This window comes from Equus caballus, chromosome 9 (genome assembly GCF_041296265.1).
Source record: "Equus caballus isolate H_3958 breed thoroughbred chromosome 9, TB-T2T, whole genome shotgun sequence".
Classification (NCBI taxonomy): domain Eukaryota; kingdom Metazoa; phylum Chordata; class Mammalia; order Perissodactyla; family Equidae; genus Equus; species Equus caballus.
This window is the reverse complement of record NC_091692.1, coordinates 14,255,746-14,272,097: the sequence shown is the minus strand read 5'-3', so window position 1 is coordinate 14,272,097 and position 16,352 is coordinate 14,255,746. Positions and strand designations below refer to the sequence as shown.

The window sequence follows — 16,352 nt, the reverse complement described above, 5'->3', positions numbered from 1 at the left end:
TACCTTAGTGCTAATTGTGTTTTCACAATTACATGTGGATTTCTGACTCTGGCTAATTTCTAGACCTTCTTAGAGTTAGGAATTGAAGGACTTCTCTGAACCAATTTTCACTGTTGTGGGAGAGAGTAGAAAAATAATCCAAAGGTCAGAACAGAATAGAAAAGGAGATGAATGGTGAGTGGTGAGTGTGAAAATGCAAGCACGCTGGCCGACTCAGGTGGGTAAGTGGGAGGGCCCGGGCAAAGGACAGCAGCCAGGTGCTCAGTCACAAAGGGCAGCATCCGGACTTTCTCAAGAATTTTTTGCTCCATGGTTTCTGGACTTTTGCAGAAGTGAGATGCTTGGCACTGAGAAGTCAATTACCAATTATGAATTCACTTATTTCTGCCCTTCCCAACATTACTTAAAATGACTTTCTCAGTTATTGTTTAAATTTTGGAAAAGTATTAACTGAATTACTATCTACCTATTATCTATTGAAATGGAATGTTTTCCAGTTAGTTCTTTATTATGGGGGGCGGGTGGTGGATGTCTTTCTATTTTTTTTTAACTTACAAAGTATTTATTACCAGGATGGAAAAATTGTGCCTGTAAAAGATCTCCTTTGCAAATTGTGATGGTCATTGTCACTTTCTGTTGAAGGAGGAAAGTGAACTTGTCACTTGAAGGCCAGTGCAAAAGAATAGGCACCATATCGATTCAACATCCACAACCAAGAGAAACACCTAAATGTTTCAAAATTACCGTGCCGAGAGCATTTCTTTTAAAATATTCATCTTAGGAAGAGTCTGTGAAAGGGGATTTTTGCTCTCTTTGATTGAGTCAGTATCACTAATAATAATGTCTTGGTCCCTCAAAAAGCCCCCTGAAGAGTATTTTTCAATTTACTCATTTTATTTGTTATTCAGTACTTTCTACATTCTATTTCTTAGACTTTTGTCCCTCAACTTTTCTCTCACAGCAGTCTAATCAAATTGAAATAACCCTAAGGACAGACTTACTTCTCTTTTTGTCTTAACCCCCTCCTTCCCTCAGCCCTACCCCACCTCCTATTGCTCCAACCCACATCCCTAAAGGAAAATGATGAAGAAAAAAATATGGAAGCTCTGGAACGCCTTTCTACCCCTTAGAGCACAGAACAGTCCTGACAGATCAAGAGAAGAACGGTTCAAGGTGCTTAACGGCCCCCCCACCCCCAATAGCAACTTTTGCCCAGAAGCTTGAGCAATTCACCCTGATTCATTGGGACTTACTAGAAATTGGCCTCTTTCTTTCTTTCTTCTTTTTTTTTTATAACACAATTCTTGGCATCGAACTTTTTACAGAAACCATGGAGCAAAAAATTCTTGAGAAAGTTTCTTTTTTCTTCTCTATAAATTATAGGATTATAAAATGGCAATAAAAAAATGAGTTTGCTGGGCCCAACTCTGCACAAGTGAGTTGGTGAATAGCACTACCTTCATCGGGGGTGAAGTAGGGGCAGAAAATCTGTGAGTTCACCCCTGGGAAGTGCCTGAGAGAACACAATTATAGAAGCAAACAATTTAAATATTTTTCTTTTGTTTATGAAAATTTACCCCAATTCTTCCTTCTTTATTCAAATGCTTGTCTTATCTGTATTCACTACAAATACTGCATAGTCTTTCTTTACTTCTTGTGTCTTACTGCCCTTGAGAGACAATTCTCTTTTACGGTTGTAAACCAGGCATCTCAAAATTGGATCCAAACCTAAAGACTGAATTCCAGAAATGTCTGTTTAAAGTGTCCCCTTTTGCCAAAGCACGCCCCCCTTTTCCTTTAGCAGTCAGTACTAGGGTGCTGCTCACCTCCAGCTAGAAAGCTTGCTTAGATATTATCACGTTCCTTCCTGACAACAACAGGTAGGCACTGTTATCACTCCCATTTTGTAGATGAGGAAACTGAGGCTTCCAGGGGTTGCATATGCACTAGTCTGTGGGGCGGCAGAGCCTGGATTTCAAGCTGGGTTCTGTAGACATTTAGGTTCATCTTAACAAGGTACTGTGTGCTGCCTCGTTTCTGTGAAAAGGACCTCATTTGCTGGAAGCTTTGGAAAAGACCTTGACTAAGAGCTGGCCTCCTACAGACACCCCAACCCCCAAGAAGGTGCCACCCAGAACTTACAGGGCCTAAGTGTCTTTAACCATCAGGGAGGGTTTCCTGTCACTAGTTACTCCCCAGTTCTCCTTGACCAGAGAGCCCCTGGTGCCACAGAAACCGACTAATATAAACCTCAGCCCTGGCTGCAGCCACTGAGCACTGGACCAGGAGGGCTGAATCCCCCTAGAGATGAAGAAAATGGGGTCAGAAAGCAGTTCTCCGGAGTCTGGGTTTGGTTTAGTTCAAACAAGCAGCCATGCTCCCTCACCGCCCCCCACCTCCTAAACTCCAGCTGTATTTTCTCTCTCTGGTCAAGAAAACTGCCTTTCAATTTTACAAAACAATGGACACGCCCCAAAGTGGGCAACCGTTTAGGTAGTTTCAGCCTTCATACTTTTCTAAATATTTTACAAACAGGATGCTGCTCTAAAAAAGACTGGTGCTTAAAAACCATATGATGGGTTTCCCAAGTTGTTATTTGCTGTGAACATTGCAGTGAACATGGAAGAAAATGACAAGGAAAATGGGGTGGTGTATGTTAAAAACACTATATAAACATTATTTGGGAAAAAAAAAAAAAAGAAACTCTACTGAAATACAAATTGGCACCTTGTGTTATGATTTTATTCCGCAGTTAGACCTGAGACTCACCTCTCACTCCTGTTTGTGGGTTCTTGAACTACTTGCAGTTGTAAGCATTGGAGGGTGCTTTAGGCTGGAGAAAGTGTCCTGTGGGTGTGTGGTGTGCGTGGGCACAAGAAAGATGTGCACCTAATTTACCTGGAAGAGTTTATGCCTTTCAACGTGGCCCTGCCCCCAAAAGACTCTTAGGGCCTAATAAGCATCCAGTTCTTGCCTTCCAGGAACCCTTGTCTCCAGAAGAATCAGAATCATAGAAAGTAACCAGTTCCATTCAGAAACGCAGTGATGCAAACGTGATCACTACCGTTCCGCCCCAAATGACCCAAAACCCCTGTCCAGAACCACGAGGGCTCCTTTAACTTCCAGACCAAACTTCTTTAGAAGGCAACAAAGACTACACTCGGACGCACCCAGGGGCACTCGGTTTTCACAATGCGTTTTATTATTCATAAAAAAATAAATTTATTTACATTTGCTAATTACCGTGGTAGTGCAGCCGGGCGGCAGCCTTCCCCTGGGCTAGGTCGTTAGGTACCGAGCAGCCCCAGGCGCCCACCGCGCGCTCCTCCCCGAGCGACTAAGAAACTGCGCGCCGGGAGGCGGTGTTGGAGGAGGGAGCGACCCGAGCTTGGAGGGGGCGGCCAGGTGGGGACAGTCAGGAGTCGGGGAGGGCACGCTGCAAGGAGGTGGGAGGAAGGAGTCGAGGGAGGCCCGAGGAAGACCAGAGCCTGGTGCAGGTGGGCGCAGGGGACCCGGAGCGCGCCGGGCCAAACCCGGCTCAGGTAAAGCGTGCCTCCTTCTCTCCTGGCGCCGAGAGGTCCTCGTCCCGCCTCGCTGCCCTGTGGGATACAAACCTGGCCCAAATATGCCACTCTCCTCTCTTTGCAACTTAAAAAGATCCCCCTATGTGGGTCTCACGTGAGGACTTCAGTCTTTAAGGCCGATCACCGAGAGCGCGTTCTAACCATTGCCTAACCTTAAAAGGCCTGGGCTCTGCAGAGTCGGGCCATCACGTCTGGCTCAGCTTGGAAACGAACCCCCAGGCAGTTTGGCGCTGGGCTCAGACCGCAGCGCGGGGGGTTAGTCTACACTGCTAGAGCCCGAGGTCGGATCTGGGTCCGCGCTCTCGACTGAAGGAGGATCCTTCTGGAGAGGTAAAGTGTCATCGCCCAGATCCCAGGCAGCCGGAGCCGTGGGCGCCCTGCGAGGACAGCCACGCCGCTGACCCTCCGGCTCTGCCCCCCAGGCCCGCCAGCTGTGCTGTTCACAGTTCGCGCGGGGGTGGGGGTGGGGTCTAGAAGACTCCAATGGAACTTTCTTCCCATTCTCTGGGGGTTCTCACGCTGTCTCCTTTCTCTCCGTGGCCCCCAAAACACGCGCTTAATCAATAACCTCATCGAATGGGTTCGAGTTCGATCTAAGCGGTGGTCCCACATAATCTGTTGGCTGCGGAAACTTCTTTGGTGTCAGAGTCGGGTCGTCCCGAGACCACAAATGGCCACGTCTGTAAAATCAAAAAAGAGCGTCAGATACTGGAGGAGCCCAGATAAAGAGTCCTGTCTCAAACCGAAACCGCTCTCCCTGAGCGAACCCTGGAATATCCCTGGCCTTGAGTAGTTCAGATTTTATCAGTGTTCTGAGAATTGGCGTGTCTTGTCTCTAAACTAGGATTTTAATTTTACTGGAGTTTGATTACGTGAGCCCCGAGACGTCGGTCTGTGCTTCCTCCCGGACTTGCCCTCAGGATGATTCGGTGAGACTTGCAAAAGTTTGGGATTTTGTGGTTTAATTCCCTTCCCCCAACACACACACACACACACACACACACACACACTCAGTCCTCCGCTCCAAGTAGGAACTGGGATATGATCTTTCTCAAGCCAGGAGAGTTGGCAGGTTGGAGAGGGGCTTTCCAGACAAATCCCATTTGGGGAAACCTCTGCTTTTCTGCGCGAATTAAAAAAATCCAAAGGCTCTTTATAACAGAGTTTGGTCGTCCCTCCTCCTTTCGGAAAGTAGGGCTTGTTGAACCAAACCTGTCAGACTCTTAGCTGGAAAAAGCTGGGCGAGGGAGATCTGCCATTCAATCTGCAACCGGGCAGTAGACCCAGCTGGAACCCAGATTCACCCCGGAAGTAGGATATTAACCAATAGCTGTCACTGGGCAAAGCACCAAGTACAATGATGAGAATGATGCAAACCCAGAAGGGTGGATGGCTCTTCTCCAGGAAAATGGCTGGCCCCTCTCGTGATTTGGGAGAAACTAAACTGGCCTCCTCACCACCCATACCAGAACCCCCGTTTCGGCGGTTCTTCCCAGCGGCCTGATTCTGCCCGGCGCCCGGGAGCGCTCTGGGCGTCTCCTGGCCGCTCGCCCCCGGCCTCGCACAGCGCCCCTACCAGGTTCACCGGGTGCACGTAGCCGTTCTCGTAGCGGTCCTCCTGCAGCAGCTGCCGCAGGTGCGCGATGTAACTGGAAGCCAGCCGGAGCGTGTCCAGCTTGGAGAGCTTGGTGTCGGGGGGCACCCAGGGCAGGCTGGTCTTGAGCCTGGAGAAGGCTTTGCTCAGCACGCGCATCCGGGCGCGCTCGCGGGCGTTGGCCGCGTTCCGCTGCGACTGCTTGCACTCGGCGGCCGAGCCCTTGGGCGGGAGGGGCTTTTTGCCGCCGCCGCTCCCAGCCACCCCGGGCCGCTTCCTCTTGCAGCCTCCAGCGCCGCCGGCCGCGCCCAGCGCACACTGCTCCTCCTCGCCGTCGAGGTCTTCCTCCTCGGCCGACGAGTTGTCACTGGGCGAGATGTAGCTGCGCTGGGCGCCGCGGAGGGGCGGCCTCTTAGAGGCGGGGACCGGGTACCCCCGCTGCAGCCCCCGCGGCTCCATCTCCTCGGGGTCGCTCACCGAGCCGGTGGACATCGCTGCGTCCCCCAGGCCCCAAGCGCGCCCGCCTTCCTCTCCCAGGCCAGTCTCGCGGTCTCCGCCTTCCGCTCCCTCCCGGAGGCGGGGGCCAGGCCGGACTCGGAGAAGGACTAGAGACCCGAGTCGGGAAGCGCGGAGCGTGAGAGCAAGACCCGCCGCGGACCCCGGAGAGCGCGGCCGAGACGTCGGCGGCCCGGCCCAGGCTCGGCGTGCACACCCGCGAGCTGCGCCTTTCGAGAGGACTATTTATCTGTACTCCTCGGAACAAACCACCCCAGGCCAAGAAGAGGGGGTTGGAAAGGGGGGCAAGAGGTGGGGCAGGGGCGTGGAAGGGGTGGGGACCGCTTTTCTGAGCTCAGAGGATCTGCTGGTGGGGGCGGGGGAAGGGGAAGTCTCTGCTGAGCCGAGATCTGGACCCTGGGGTGGGGGCGGGGGGTGGCGATGGCCCCTCAGACTGTCAGCGCGAGCTAAGCGTGCGCTGGGCTAGTGATGGAGGGGACCTTGTTCGTACCTACCCCACTTCCACTCCCAACTAATCTTAGCGATGGTGAAGATTGCCAGACCCTTAGAACCCCAGGATGGCTACCTCTGCTTCTCTACCAGTTTTCAGGAGAACTCTGTTTTCCAAGTTCATCGCTCATAGGGTATGACTGAGTATCCAAGGCTGGCCCCACACAGGAGTAAAAGCAAAACAAGCAAACGACACTGAACAGCCCACAAGTTACCTCGCGTTTTCTTCCTCCTCCTTTTCTTTTAGCATCACTTTATGATTTACAAAGCACTTTACTCTACATCCGTTCGTTTCATTTTCAAACAACGTCTGTGACTCAAATATTATCTCCCCTTTGCAGAACTTGAAGCTAAGCCGCAGAGATAGATGCTGAGTAAAGGACCCCAAATCTCCAGGCTGGTGAGTAGAGTATGGACCCAACATCCGTGTTTAGATCTCCGGACCCTCGATATTCCTATCCTACCCGCCTCCCCACCACACACCACAGGATGTTGTATCTGCTATTTTCTACTGTCTTGAGAGTTCCATGTGTGATTTTGATTTTACACCACAATAAGAAAGAGGATCCTGCCCCCACCCTTTGAGTGAGTTAAAGTCTAGGGAATCGATTACTCTTTTGGCTTGTGTCTTGAAGAGCATGCCCCTGGAAGCAGAATGCTAAGTCAGCACAATCGTCCAACTTCAAAAACGACAAATAGCACCCAGAATTATCGTGACCCACGTCAACCAAAAATAAAACATCCTACCCCCAGCCCCCGAAGGAAATAAAACAAAACTGTGATCTCATCACTTTCTAACTCCAAGGGCCTTTGCAATACGTAGTCCGGGGATGTGTACTTATTTTGGAAGGAACACCAATGGCCAGCTACTGAGTGCCTGCTGTGTGCCGGTCACTGAGCAGGCGCCACGTGACAGCCCACTGAGTAATGAAAACAAACCAAAAAAACCCCCTAAAACAACAACTAAAGAATTAAAACTTTCTGAGGTTGGAATATGGTTACTCCGTTTTCCAACGAGGAAAGTGAGTCTTCACACCCAATTTAGGTTTTCTTGTGCTTCCCGTCAAAGCCCAAAGGCTCCCAGGCTGAGCGAAGCGCAAGGAGATGGACGTGCCGGCAGCGCGGGGCAGGGCAGGCAGAAGCCACAGGGCCAGCCTCGCTCCGCGACTCCTCGAGCAGAACAAATGCGCCAGGCTCCGTGCCTGAAGTGCCGCAACAGGTGGCTGGCCCGGGCTGACTTCATCACTCAGGCATCGTTCCACCTTCGTCTGTCTCCCAGGCCATGCTTCCCTCGTGAGGGATGTTTCACACAACCCCTCCCGCTCGCGCCCATTTGCAGAGGTTTTCTCTCGGTAAATTTTGTCATTTTGTTGGGGGCGGGGGAAGGGCTCCTTCTAAGATCAGTGGAATAAAAAGATCACTCGCTCTCAGTTCTCTCTGGGCTAGGAAAAGGAAAGCACAGGGAGTATTCCACAGAGCGAAGGAATCTGTCCTGGAGCACTTGAACTTGAACTTGACTCTAGGCGCGCCAGGCGAAGGAGGGAAGCAGAAAAAGAGAAGGGAGAGCAAAAAGATGTCAAGGGGGAGATCCCAGGCTAGCTTTTTGCTGGCCTATTGATTACTTGAAGCTATCAGTATAAATACAGCCTCACACATTAGAGGCAGGCATATAGGTTTTAAAAATCTGGATTGTTTATACAGGTGCAGAACAAAGTCTTTCTTTAGAAAAGATTAATGGCGGGGTGAGCGCTAGATTTTCTCTAAACAGTCGCAAAAACTGTACCCAGCCTCAGCGCTAAGCGGGTCACGGCCAGTTTCTTTTTCTTGAAGGAACTGCCTGGCTCCAACAATTTTTGCTTATTGTTTTCGTAGCCTTTTCCTTTCCTTGTTCCTTCTTTCTTTTCCTTCCTCTTTCCGTGTTTCTTTCCTTCCTTCCTTTCTTTTTCCTTCTCTCTCTTCCTCTTCTTCTCTCCCTCTGTGCTCTTTCAAAAAAGACAGCTATCTTCTCAATTTTTCTTTTGTCTTTCTATCATTTTCCCTTTCCCGTCATCTCTTTCTAGATGTATTTTCATTCTCTCACTCTTTTTTCGAGGTTGCAGACTCCTAATAAAGATCAGGAAATGTATCCTCATGTACATTTCATATTAGTATAGAACCGCAGTTTGTTGTAACATGTTTCTAATGCTATCTGATGTTTGTCACTGCTTTACACTTTCAAAACGCTTTTATTTTTCCTTCTCTCTCAATGATTACAACAGCCCCATGAATCGAACAGTTCAAGTACAGCTTTCTCTTTTGAAAACCCAGTTGTTTTAATTGTTTTGGCAAGTTACCCCTTGCAAATGAATAATAAAGCCTTTATTTTTGTATTTTAAAAAAGCACATTTTTGTATTTTAAAAAAGCACATTTGCTGCTGCTTTACAACCTTTTAGATCTATAACATGGACATACAGTTGTTTATGGTGTGCATTGATGGTCTTCAAATTCTCTAAGATGTTCTTTTTAAGTATGCAATAGGGAGGGAGGTTAAAGTTACATTATAAAACAAACGTTAATATATTTGATAATGTTTTCTAATCCTGACTCTCCTACTCATTGGCTGTATGACCTTTGGCAATTAACTTTTCCTGAGGCCCAGATTCCTAATCTATATAATGAACTATCTATCTTGTTGTGAGAAAGAAAAAGTAGAAGAGCAATTGCCTGGGCCAGAGCCTGAAACAAGGGAAAGATGGATAAATGCTAGTTCTTTTTATTACTGTGAATTGCCTTGCCCACACCACACAGCTAGTAAGCGACGGGGCCTGGAGCTGACCCAGGTTTTGTGCTCCAGGCCTTGTTCTGGGTTAAAATGGCGCCAGGCCATGTTCTTTCTCTACCCGCTGGCTTGTAGGGTCTGAAGGGCCCGGTGCCATCGCTTCACATTTTCTGCAGATCTCCTCAGGGACCTCACTGAGGGAAAATAGATGGGACTGCATTAGAAACTTCTTCCTTCTCCACGTTCTCTCCTCCTAAAGTCACAGCACTTCTCCAAGCCTCACTCTTCCCTATTTGAAAACTGGGATAAAACTCCTAAATCAGAGTTACCAAAAGGACTAAATGAGGTTGGAGGGTATGTAAAAGCAGCATGCTTGGATGTAACACAGAAAGGTGCTTAATAGGTTAAAATATTCAAAAATGCAGACTTTGGTTTTCTAAAAAAGGAGAATGAGGTGGGATGGTAATTACAGGCCATAGAAAAGATGGCCTTTCAGTGCCGCCCCCTCCCCCCCAGCTCTGTAGTGGGACTGGCTGAGGACGTCTGAAGCTGGGCAGGGCAGGTGTGGGAGAGCAGAGGCTGCATCTATCTTCTGTGAACACCAAGTCAAAACACATAGTAAGTAGGTGCTTAAGAAATGGTTGATGTGGGAATGCATTTGAATGGGTAAAGCTCTCCCCACAGGACTTCCCTGGTGGTGTGTCCCCACAGCCTCGTGAGGTTCTGACCTGTCAGGTTGGCTGAAGAAATTGCCCATACCTTTGGGATCACTCCTACTTTTGATCTAGGAAAACAAAGAGTCTAGGTCAACACTGGCCAATATGGAAGCCGCTTGCCACGTGAGGCTGTTGAGCCCTTGAAATGTGACTAGTCAAGTACACTACTGTAAAATATACCCCAGATATTGAAAACAATATGAATAAAAGAATGCCAAATATCTCATTAATACTTAAAAAAATTATATGTCAAACAATAATAATATTTTGCATATATTGGGTTAAAGGAAATATTATTAAAATTAATTTCACTTGTTTCTTATTTTTATAATATGGCTACGAAAAATTGAAAATTACATCTGTGGCTCGCATTGCATTTCTATTGGATAATTCAGGGATTAACTGTGTAGCCATGCATTGAGTGGCTACTTTTTGCTGTGGCAGGTGTTGGTGAGACGGACTCCTGCCCCCTCGGAAGGCATAGTCTCGTGGGAAAAAGCGTGATAATGTGGGGCGCGCACATTACGTCACATCCTTTCTCGCCTATCCCAGTCATCTGGCCTGCGCCTCACCACGTGCACCTGGTCTGGTCTAATCCGCCCAAACCCAGGACGCCAGGAGAAACGCTTCCGGTTTGGATCTCCGCAGCTCCTGGTAATGGAAACCTCAGCCCCGGAGAGGCCTTGGCTCGCTTTTCCAGGCAGGACAGGCCACCCTGCGGACGCCGGCCTGGGCTCGGTGCCCAGTACCTGGGCCTCTTCAGAGCAGCCCTGGGTACAGAGTAGACGCACAGGCCAGGGAGATGAAGGCTCAAGGTCATGGGATGTTCGAGTCACGTACTGTGCAGGTCACGTGGGATGCCAGTCACGTGAGGGGCAGGTCACTTGGAGGCAAGTCGCTTGGGGGCACAGAATGTGACCAGCCTTTCCCTAGGCCCAGGCTCTTCTTCCTTTATCCACGCGAAGCCCTGAACCCAGCTCCAGGTCCGGGCAGTTTGTGTCTCGGGCGCATCCTGAATGTCCCCACGCCCCCTGCCTGGGAAGGAAAGGAGCTCCTGGCATTTGATGCCCACCAGCCACATGGTTGGGCACCTGTGGGAACAGTGGAATCGACCAGAGGAGTCCTCTGTCATCCAGACACAACCATCCCCTGCTGCTGGTTTATTCATCCAAGAAGTGTGGCAAGATTTTTGCCTCCTCAGAGCCCGGTAAGGCCTGAGCGTGGAGAGAGGCCGGTGCCAGGATGCATCAGGCTTGGGGAGGCTGAAGGCAGAAAAGCCAGGGTTAGGAGTGAAAAGGGAGACGGAGAGTGAGAAGACGCAGAGACCTGATTTCCTCTGCCATTCAGGAGAGGAAATAAAAATCCTCGTTGATATCTTGACAACTACAGATGCACGTGGCTTTGGGAAAAGATTTTCTTTTAAAGCTGTATTTGTGGATTCTAGGGAGGCTGCGCCAGTGTGTAACTGTTCTGCAAACCCCGGATTCCACCTGGAATGTCGTGTGTCTGCTGCAAATCACTTTGACCACTCAAGCAGTGGAGTACAGCAGCCCAGCTCTCGCGGAAAAAGCCCTGCGGTGAAGGTCTCCCTTGGAGGCCTGTTTGCAGAATCCCTGGACCTCATTGATTTGGAAAATCCTGAAGGGCAAACAAGTCTGGCCTGTGGCTTGTGGGTCTGCGAGCAGTCTTGTTTTAAGAAATCCCTTGAGACAGCTTTTCACTCTTAGGCAGAAGCCAAGAAACTTGTATCTCGGGAGATTTTTCTTTGACTATTGATTTTTATTGGCAGTACTTTGGGAATGTGAAAATACTCCATTATGGAAACATCCCTTGAAATGCAGCACACGGCTGTGGTCTCCAGTATGTGGTCCTGGCCCTGTTGGATTTAGTTGTGGAGTTAACCTAGGAGAGAATGACCTCCTGCCTTGTGGCACGTACTGGTGCTCTGCTGCAGACATCAGGAGATCTCTGCATCTACCGGCTGAGTGGCCTTGGGCCACTTGGAGCTGTTTCTCTGTGTAGAGCCCACCTCCCAGGTGGTGGTGAGGCTCAACACGACTGCCAGTGTGCAGGCTCCCCTGGAGGCCATAGAGCATTGTACAAGGTCAGTTATTACGTTATTGTCCCCATTCTCTCTCCTACGGGCTCATTCTTTCTCTACTTCCTCTCCCAATAGTAGTGGGCGCTGCTGCTCATTTAGCAGCCCTCCGCCGCGCACCCCCATCCCTTATAGGACATCAAGTGAAAAGTAAATGCCTCCTGGCGCCAGAAGGAAGTTCTCATGTAATAGATACTTTGTGGTGTCAGAGAGCAAGGATTCTGTACACTTTGTCAACCAGTCCCTTCATCAGCTCTTCTGTAAAAGATGGGGCCTGGCTTATTTACGTACAAACTTTGTTTCTCCGGCTCTAAGCTCCCTGACCTGCAGTTCTGAAGTGAGCTCTCATAGATGATCAGACAGCAGGGGGGTGTTTTGGGAAAAATGCCCACTTTTTCTGGATGTGTTTTTCCCTTGGTTTATTTGTGCTGCTCTGCCCAATTAGCAAGGATAACGAGCCAGTTAGCTTGCAGGGAGGGGGGAGCCGCAGTTACATTCCTCTTTAGGTTTCAGTCTCAAAGGAGGCCTCCTGGAGGATGTTGGAAAGAGAACTAGGTAAAATATCTTCCTGTCTTGTTCCATCGCCCTGCTCCTGTTCTTTCTTAGATGGCCACGTTCAGGCAACTTCCTTTAGGGAAGAGAGGAGCAGAATTAAAATAAAGAAGAAGAAAATGAAAAGACCAAACTGTAAGCTCAAGGAAGGCAGAGATTGTGTCTTGTCCTTCTGGATATCCCCAGTGTCCAGCAGCTTATGAAAGGCACCACCTAAATATTTGATGATTGAAAACATTCACAAACACATGAGCCAAATCCAGTCTGCACCCATGGTTAATGGAGACGCACACTCATTTAACCAACTCAGTTTATTCCTATGTACTCTACCCTACAATCAACGCTTACTGGAACCCAATTACACTTCTCATTCACTGAATGGATGCTAAAGAATATTTCCTGTTTGCAAATGTAGCTTATATATCTTATCTACTTATCATATACTCCACTTGCCACAACCCCAGAGTTAATTCTAAATAACCAAAGAATTACATTTATAAACATCACAACAACAAGGTTTCTTCTTATAAAAATGAAATCTAGTCTTAAATACCATTTGTAACACTTTTTTCCTAATGGAAAAAATTCAGAATTTTCATAAAATTTTAGAGGCTCACAGACCCAAAAAGCCTCAGATTAGATCTTTATCATAGAGTAAGGAGAGAACGGAGCCTTTAACAGTCCACAGTTTTAATGGGTGAGCAGAGAAGGAGGATTTGGAGAAATCAAGGCAGTAATCAGAGAGATGAGAGGAAAACCAAGAGAGAGGAGTGTTATTGAAAGCAAGGGAGCAGTTTCAGGAAATAGTGGATGGGGACTTCCAGTTGAGATGGTTTGGTTGGGTCACATTTTGAAGCTTCCGCTGAGCTCCAAACGCATAGCAATAAGAGTTAAGGTATAAAAATAGGCAGCTGAAATGACATAGCCATGTTCAAAAACAAGAAAAATCCCTCTGTGGACCAGGAGTGGAACCGAAAGCAAACACTGAGTGGGGTTGAAGCTTCTGGCTCGTCCTCGGCGTCGGCTCCAGGCAGGAGTATGCAGGAGTCGAGTTCCTTTGCAGACAACGGGAACGTGACTGGCCCATGTGAGGAGCGAGGCTGACCTGGGTCAGTGCTGCCATTAGGATGCTGGAGCAGGGCTTCACCTTTGTGAATGCAACCACTACGGAAGCAGAGGGAAGCAGGCCCAGCCAGCGGAGTGGCTCTGTGACTGTCATTTTCAGTTGTCTTTTTCTCTTAATTGTGGGTCACGTTTTCCTGCTGCTTTGCATGCCTGGTAGCTTTTGTTTGGATGCCAGACATTATGAATTTTACCTTTTGGATGTTGGGGATCTTTGTGTTCCCTGAAATGTTATTGATCTTTTGCTCTGGGATGCAGTAAAGTTAGTGCAATAGTTGGAAATAGTGTAATCCTTTTCAGTCCTGCTTTTCAGATTGGTAGAAGGAATCAGGACATTGCTCATTCTAGAGCTAATTCTTCCCCCTACTGAGGCAAGACTCTTCTCAGCACTCAGCCCAATGCCTCGTGAATCATGAGATTTCGCAGTCGGGCTGGAGCAGGTGTTATTCCTGGCCCTGTGTGAGTACCTGGCACTGTCCCCTTTAATCTTTTTTGCTGGCTCTTCCTTCAGCCTCTGGGTGTTTCCTCACCCTCTGCAGATCTCCAGAGTTCTCTCTCTGTGCATCTCCTTGCTGTCTGGTGCTCTGTTCTGGGAATTCTAGCTGCTTTGTTCTCTCCAGTCTCCCAGCACTGTCTTCTCAACTCAGGGAGTCTGCTTGGGTTCTCCCTTCTTGCTCCTCAGCATGGAAACCTCTGTCACAGCAATATCTGGGGCAATTATAGCCTTTCCTTGTTTGTTTCCCATCTCTCAGGGTCCACTGTCCTTCATGGCCTTGTGCCCAGTGTTTGGAGAACCATCATTTCATATATTTTGCTTGTTTTGTGGTTGGTGGTCGAAGACTGAGTCTTACCTCTGGTCCTTAATCCTGGCCACAGGTGGAAGTGTTTGGAATCACACCTTAGTAGGAAACTATTTTCTTTCCTTTTGTATTTAAGGGTGAGAGTTGCTTAAGCATGCTTGTATCTTGGGCAAGAGATTACAGATATTAAAAATATGAGAAACAGAAGGAAATAATGATGGGCCAAGATGGGGTAGAAGGAGATGGGAAGTTAGCTTTGAAGAAGAGAAGATAGACCTCTTTGCCTGAAGTGAGATGAAAGTAAATAATGTAGGATGCCACTGTAGATCAGTAGAGGTGTGTAACGACAAGCTAAGAGATTAGCCCCTGATAGTCTCTGTTTTCTCGGTGGAATATAAATTCAGTTTATTGACTTAGAATAGGCGAGTAGGCATGAGATGTCGGATTACCAGAAGTGGGAAATGTGGGGAGTAACCGTGTTGGAGAATATAAGAAGGGTTTGATTAGGTGTAAGGAAACGTATTTCAAAGCAGTTTTAATGCCCCGGTGAGGATGACTGATTGATACTTATACCCATTAACAAATGTGAAGTTAGCTAGCGCAATGATTGATACGTAGTGGTTTTCAGTTAGAAATAGTCGAATCTTGATAGTAAGATTGCCTGTTTCCATCTTTGGTAGGAAGAACTTGCAGGAGTGAGCCATTAGTGGGTTCCTTAGGTTTCGCTGGGGCGGAGAGGTGACTGAGGAGCACGGAGATTAGGGAGACACTTGGAGAGACTTACATGGAGCTTCTACAGTCGGGGACCCGTGGTATGCAGGAAGGAGGCAAATGAAGGCATACGTTTTTTTTCCTTTTTCGGGTAAGTGGAAAGGGAAGGCTTTGCGAAGACACAGAACCGCTGTGTTGTAGAAGTCGCGAGGGTGCCATTAACGTAGAATGCCATGTGGAAATTCTATTTACTTCTTGTATTTTTCACCTGTGCCTTGTCTATGTAAAATGGCCTTAAGACCAAAAGTATATAAATGCGTGCAAATATATATGCATAAACATAAACTATTTGTGAAAATTTAGGCCGCCTGGAGGTACTAGTGGATTTCTTTCCATATATCCTTTAGCCATTTAGAACATAGCAAATATTGGGTATTTAAAATCATGATAACCCTCTGACTTTTCAGTATTAGCCATAGGGCACCCACTGGTACGTGAAGCATAGTTGAACGGGGGAAAAAAGTAGAGTAGGTTAGACTGGCCCCCCACCACTGCCCTTATTTTCTTATTCTGCTCACTAAATGTCAATATCCCCCCACATTTTGTGATGAAGCTGTTGAAGTTAAGAGAGGCGAAGTCCATTGCCGAGAGTCACAGAGATAGTTAGCTGAAGGGGAACCCAGATGTCGAGAAATAACAGTCTAGCCTCATTGTTACTATATCATGACCGTGATGGTTGATTTTATGTGTCAAGTTGGCGAGGCCACAGTACCCAGACATTTGGCCACACGTTATTCTAGATGTTTTTGTAAAGGTATTTTTTTTTAGGTGAGCTCAACATTTAAATCAGTAGACTTTGAACAAAACAGATTATCCTTTGTAATGTGGGTGGGCCTTATCCAATCAGTTGATGGTCTTAATAGAGAAAGACTGACTTCCCCAGAAGAAAAGGAAGTTCTGTCAGGAAACTTCCTTCAGACTTGAACTCTAACTCTTCTCTTCAACCCGCTGGCCTACCCTGCAGATAATGCTCTTGGACAAAGAATGTTAAATCCTGGAGAACTTAGAAAGCAGGATAATGTGAAATGCTAGGCACTCTGTGCTTAAATTGGGAGTTTTTAAGTAATAAAGGGATAGCTAATCTCATAGTTCTTGAAATTTAATCCTCATTTTAGAAATTGTGGAAAAATTAGTCTAGCTAGGGAGGAAAATGCCAAGTAACTATAAAATATCAACACATGACTTTTCATATATTTTTTATATTATTATACTACTTGGTTGAAAAATATTGTTTTTATTACAGTCTTTTCTTCGCATTGCTTGGATGGATATAACCACTGACTCTTTTCTTTTAATAGAAATACAATTCTTATATCATAAAATGTTCAGTGGTTTTTAGTATGCTCACAAG

At 47.4% G+C, this 16,352-nt stretch overlaps 1 protein-coding gene and 1 long non-coding RNA gene across 4 annotated transcripts in view; one reads left to right on the top strand and one right to left on the bottom strand.

Annotated features, from left to right (window-relative positions):
* Window positions 1–3,180: 3,180 nt before the first annotated feature.
* MSC (musculin) lies at window positions 3,181–5,670 on the bottom strand. Its single transcript, XM_005614697.4, has 2 exons — window positions 5,161–5,670; window positions 3,181–4,264 (listed from the first exon to the last, which is right to left on the bottom strand). The coding sequence occupies exons 1-2, from the start codon at window positions 5,668–5,670 to the stop codon at window positions 4,178–4,180; spliced, it is 597 nt and encodes a 198-aa protein (XP_005614754.2). The 3' UTR covers window positions 3,181–4,177.
* A 178-nt stretch (window positions 5,671–5,848) lies between these two features.
* Window positions 5,849–16,352, top strand: part of LOC102150230 (uncharacterized) — a 126,125-nt gene continuing 115,621 nt past the window's right edge. For all 3 annotated transcript variants that reach the window (XR_011421552.1, XR_011421551.1, XR_011421553.1), the window contains exons 1-2: window positions 5,849–5,985; window positions 6,525–6,583. This is a non-coding gene — a long non-coding RNA (uncharacterized lncRNA). The remainder of the gene's footprint in view (window positions 5,986–6,524; window positions 6,584–16,352) is intronic.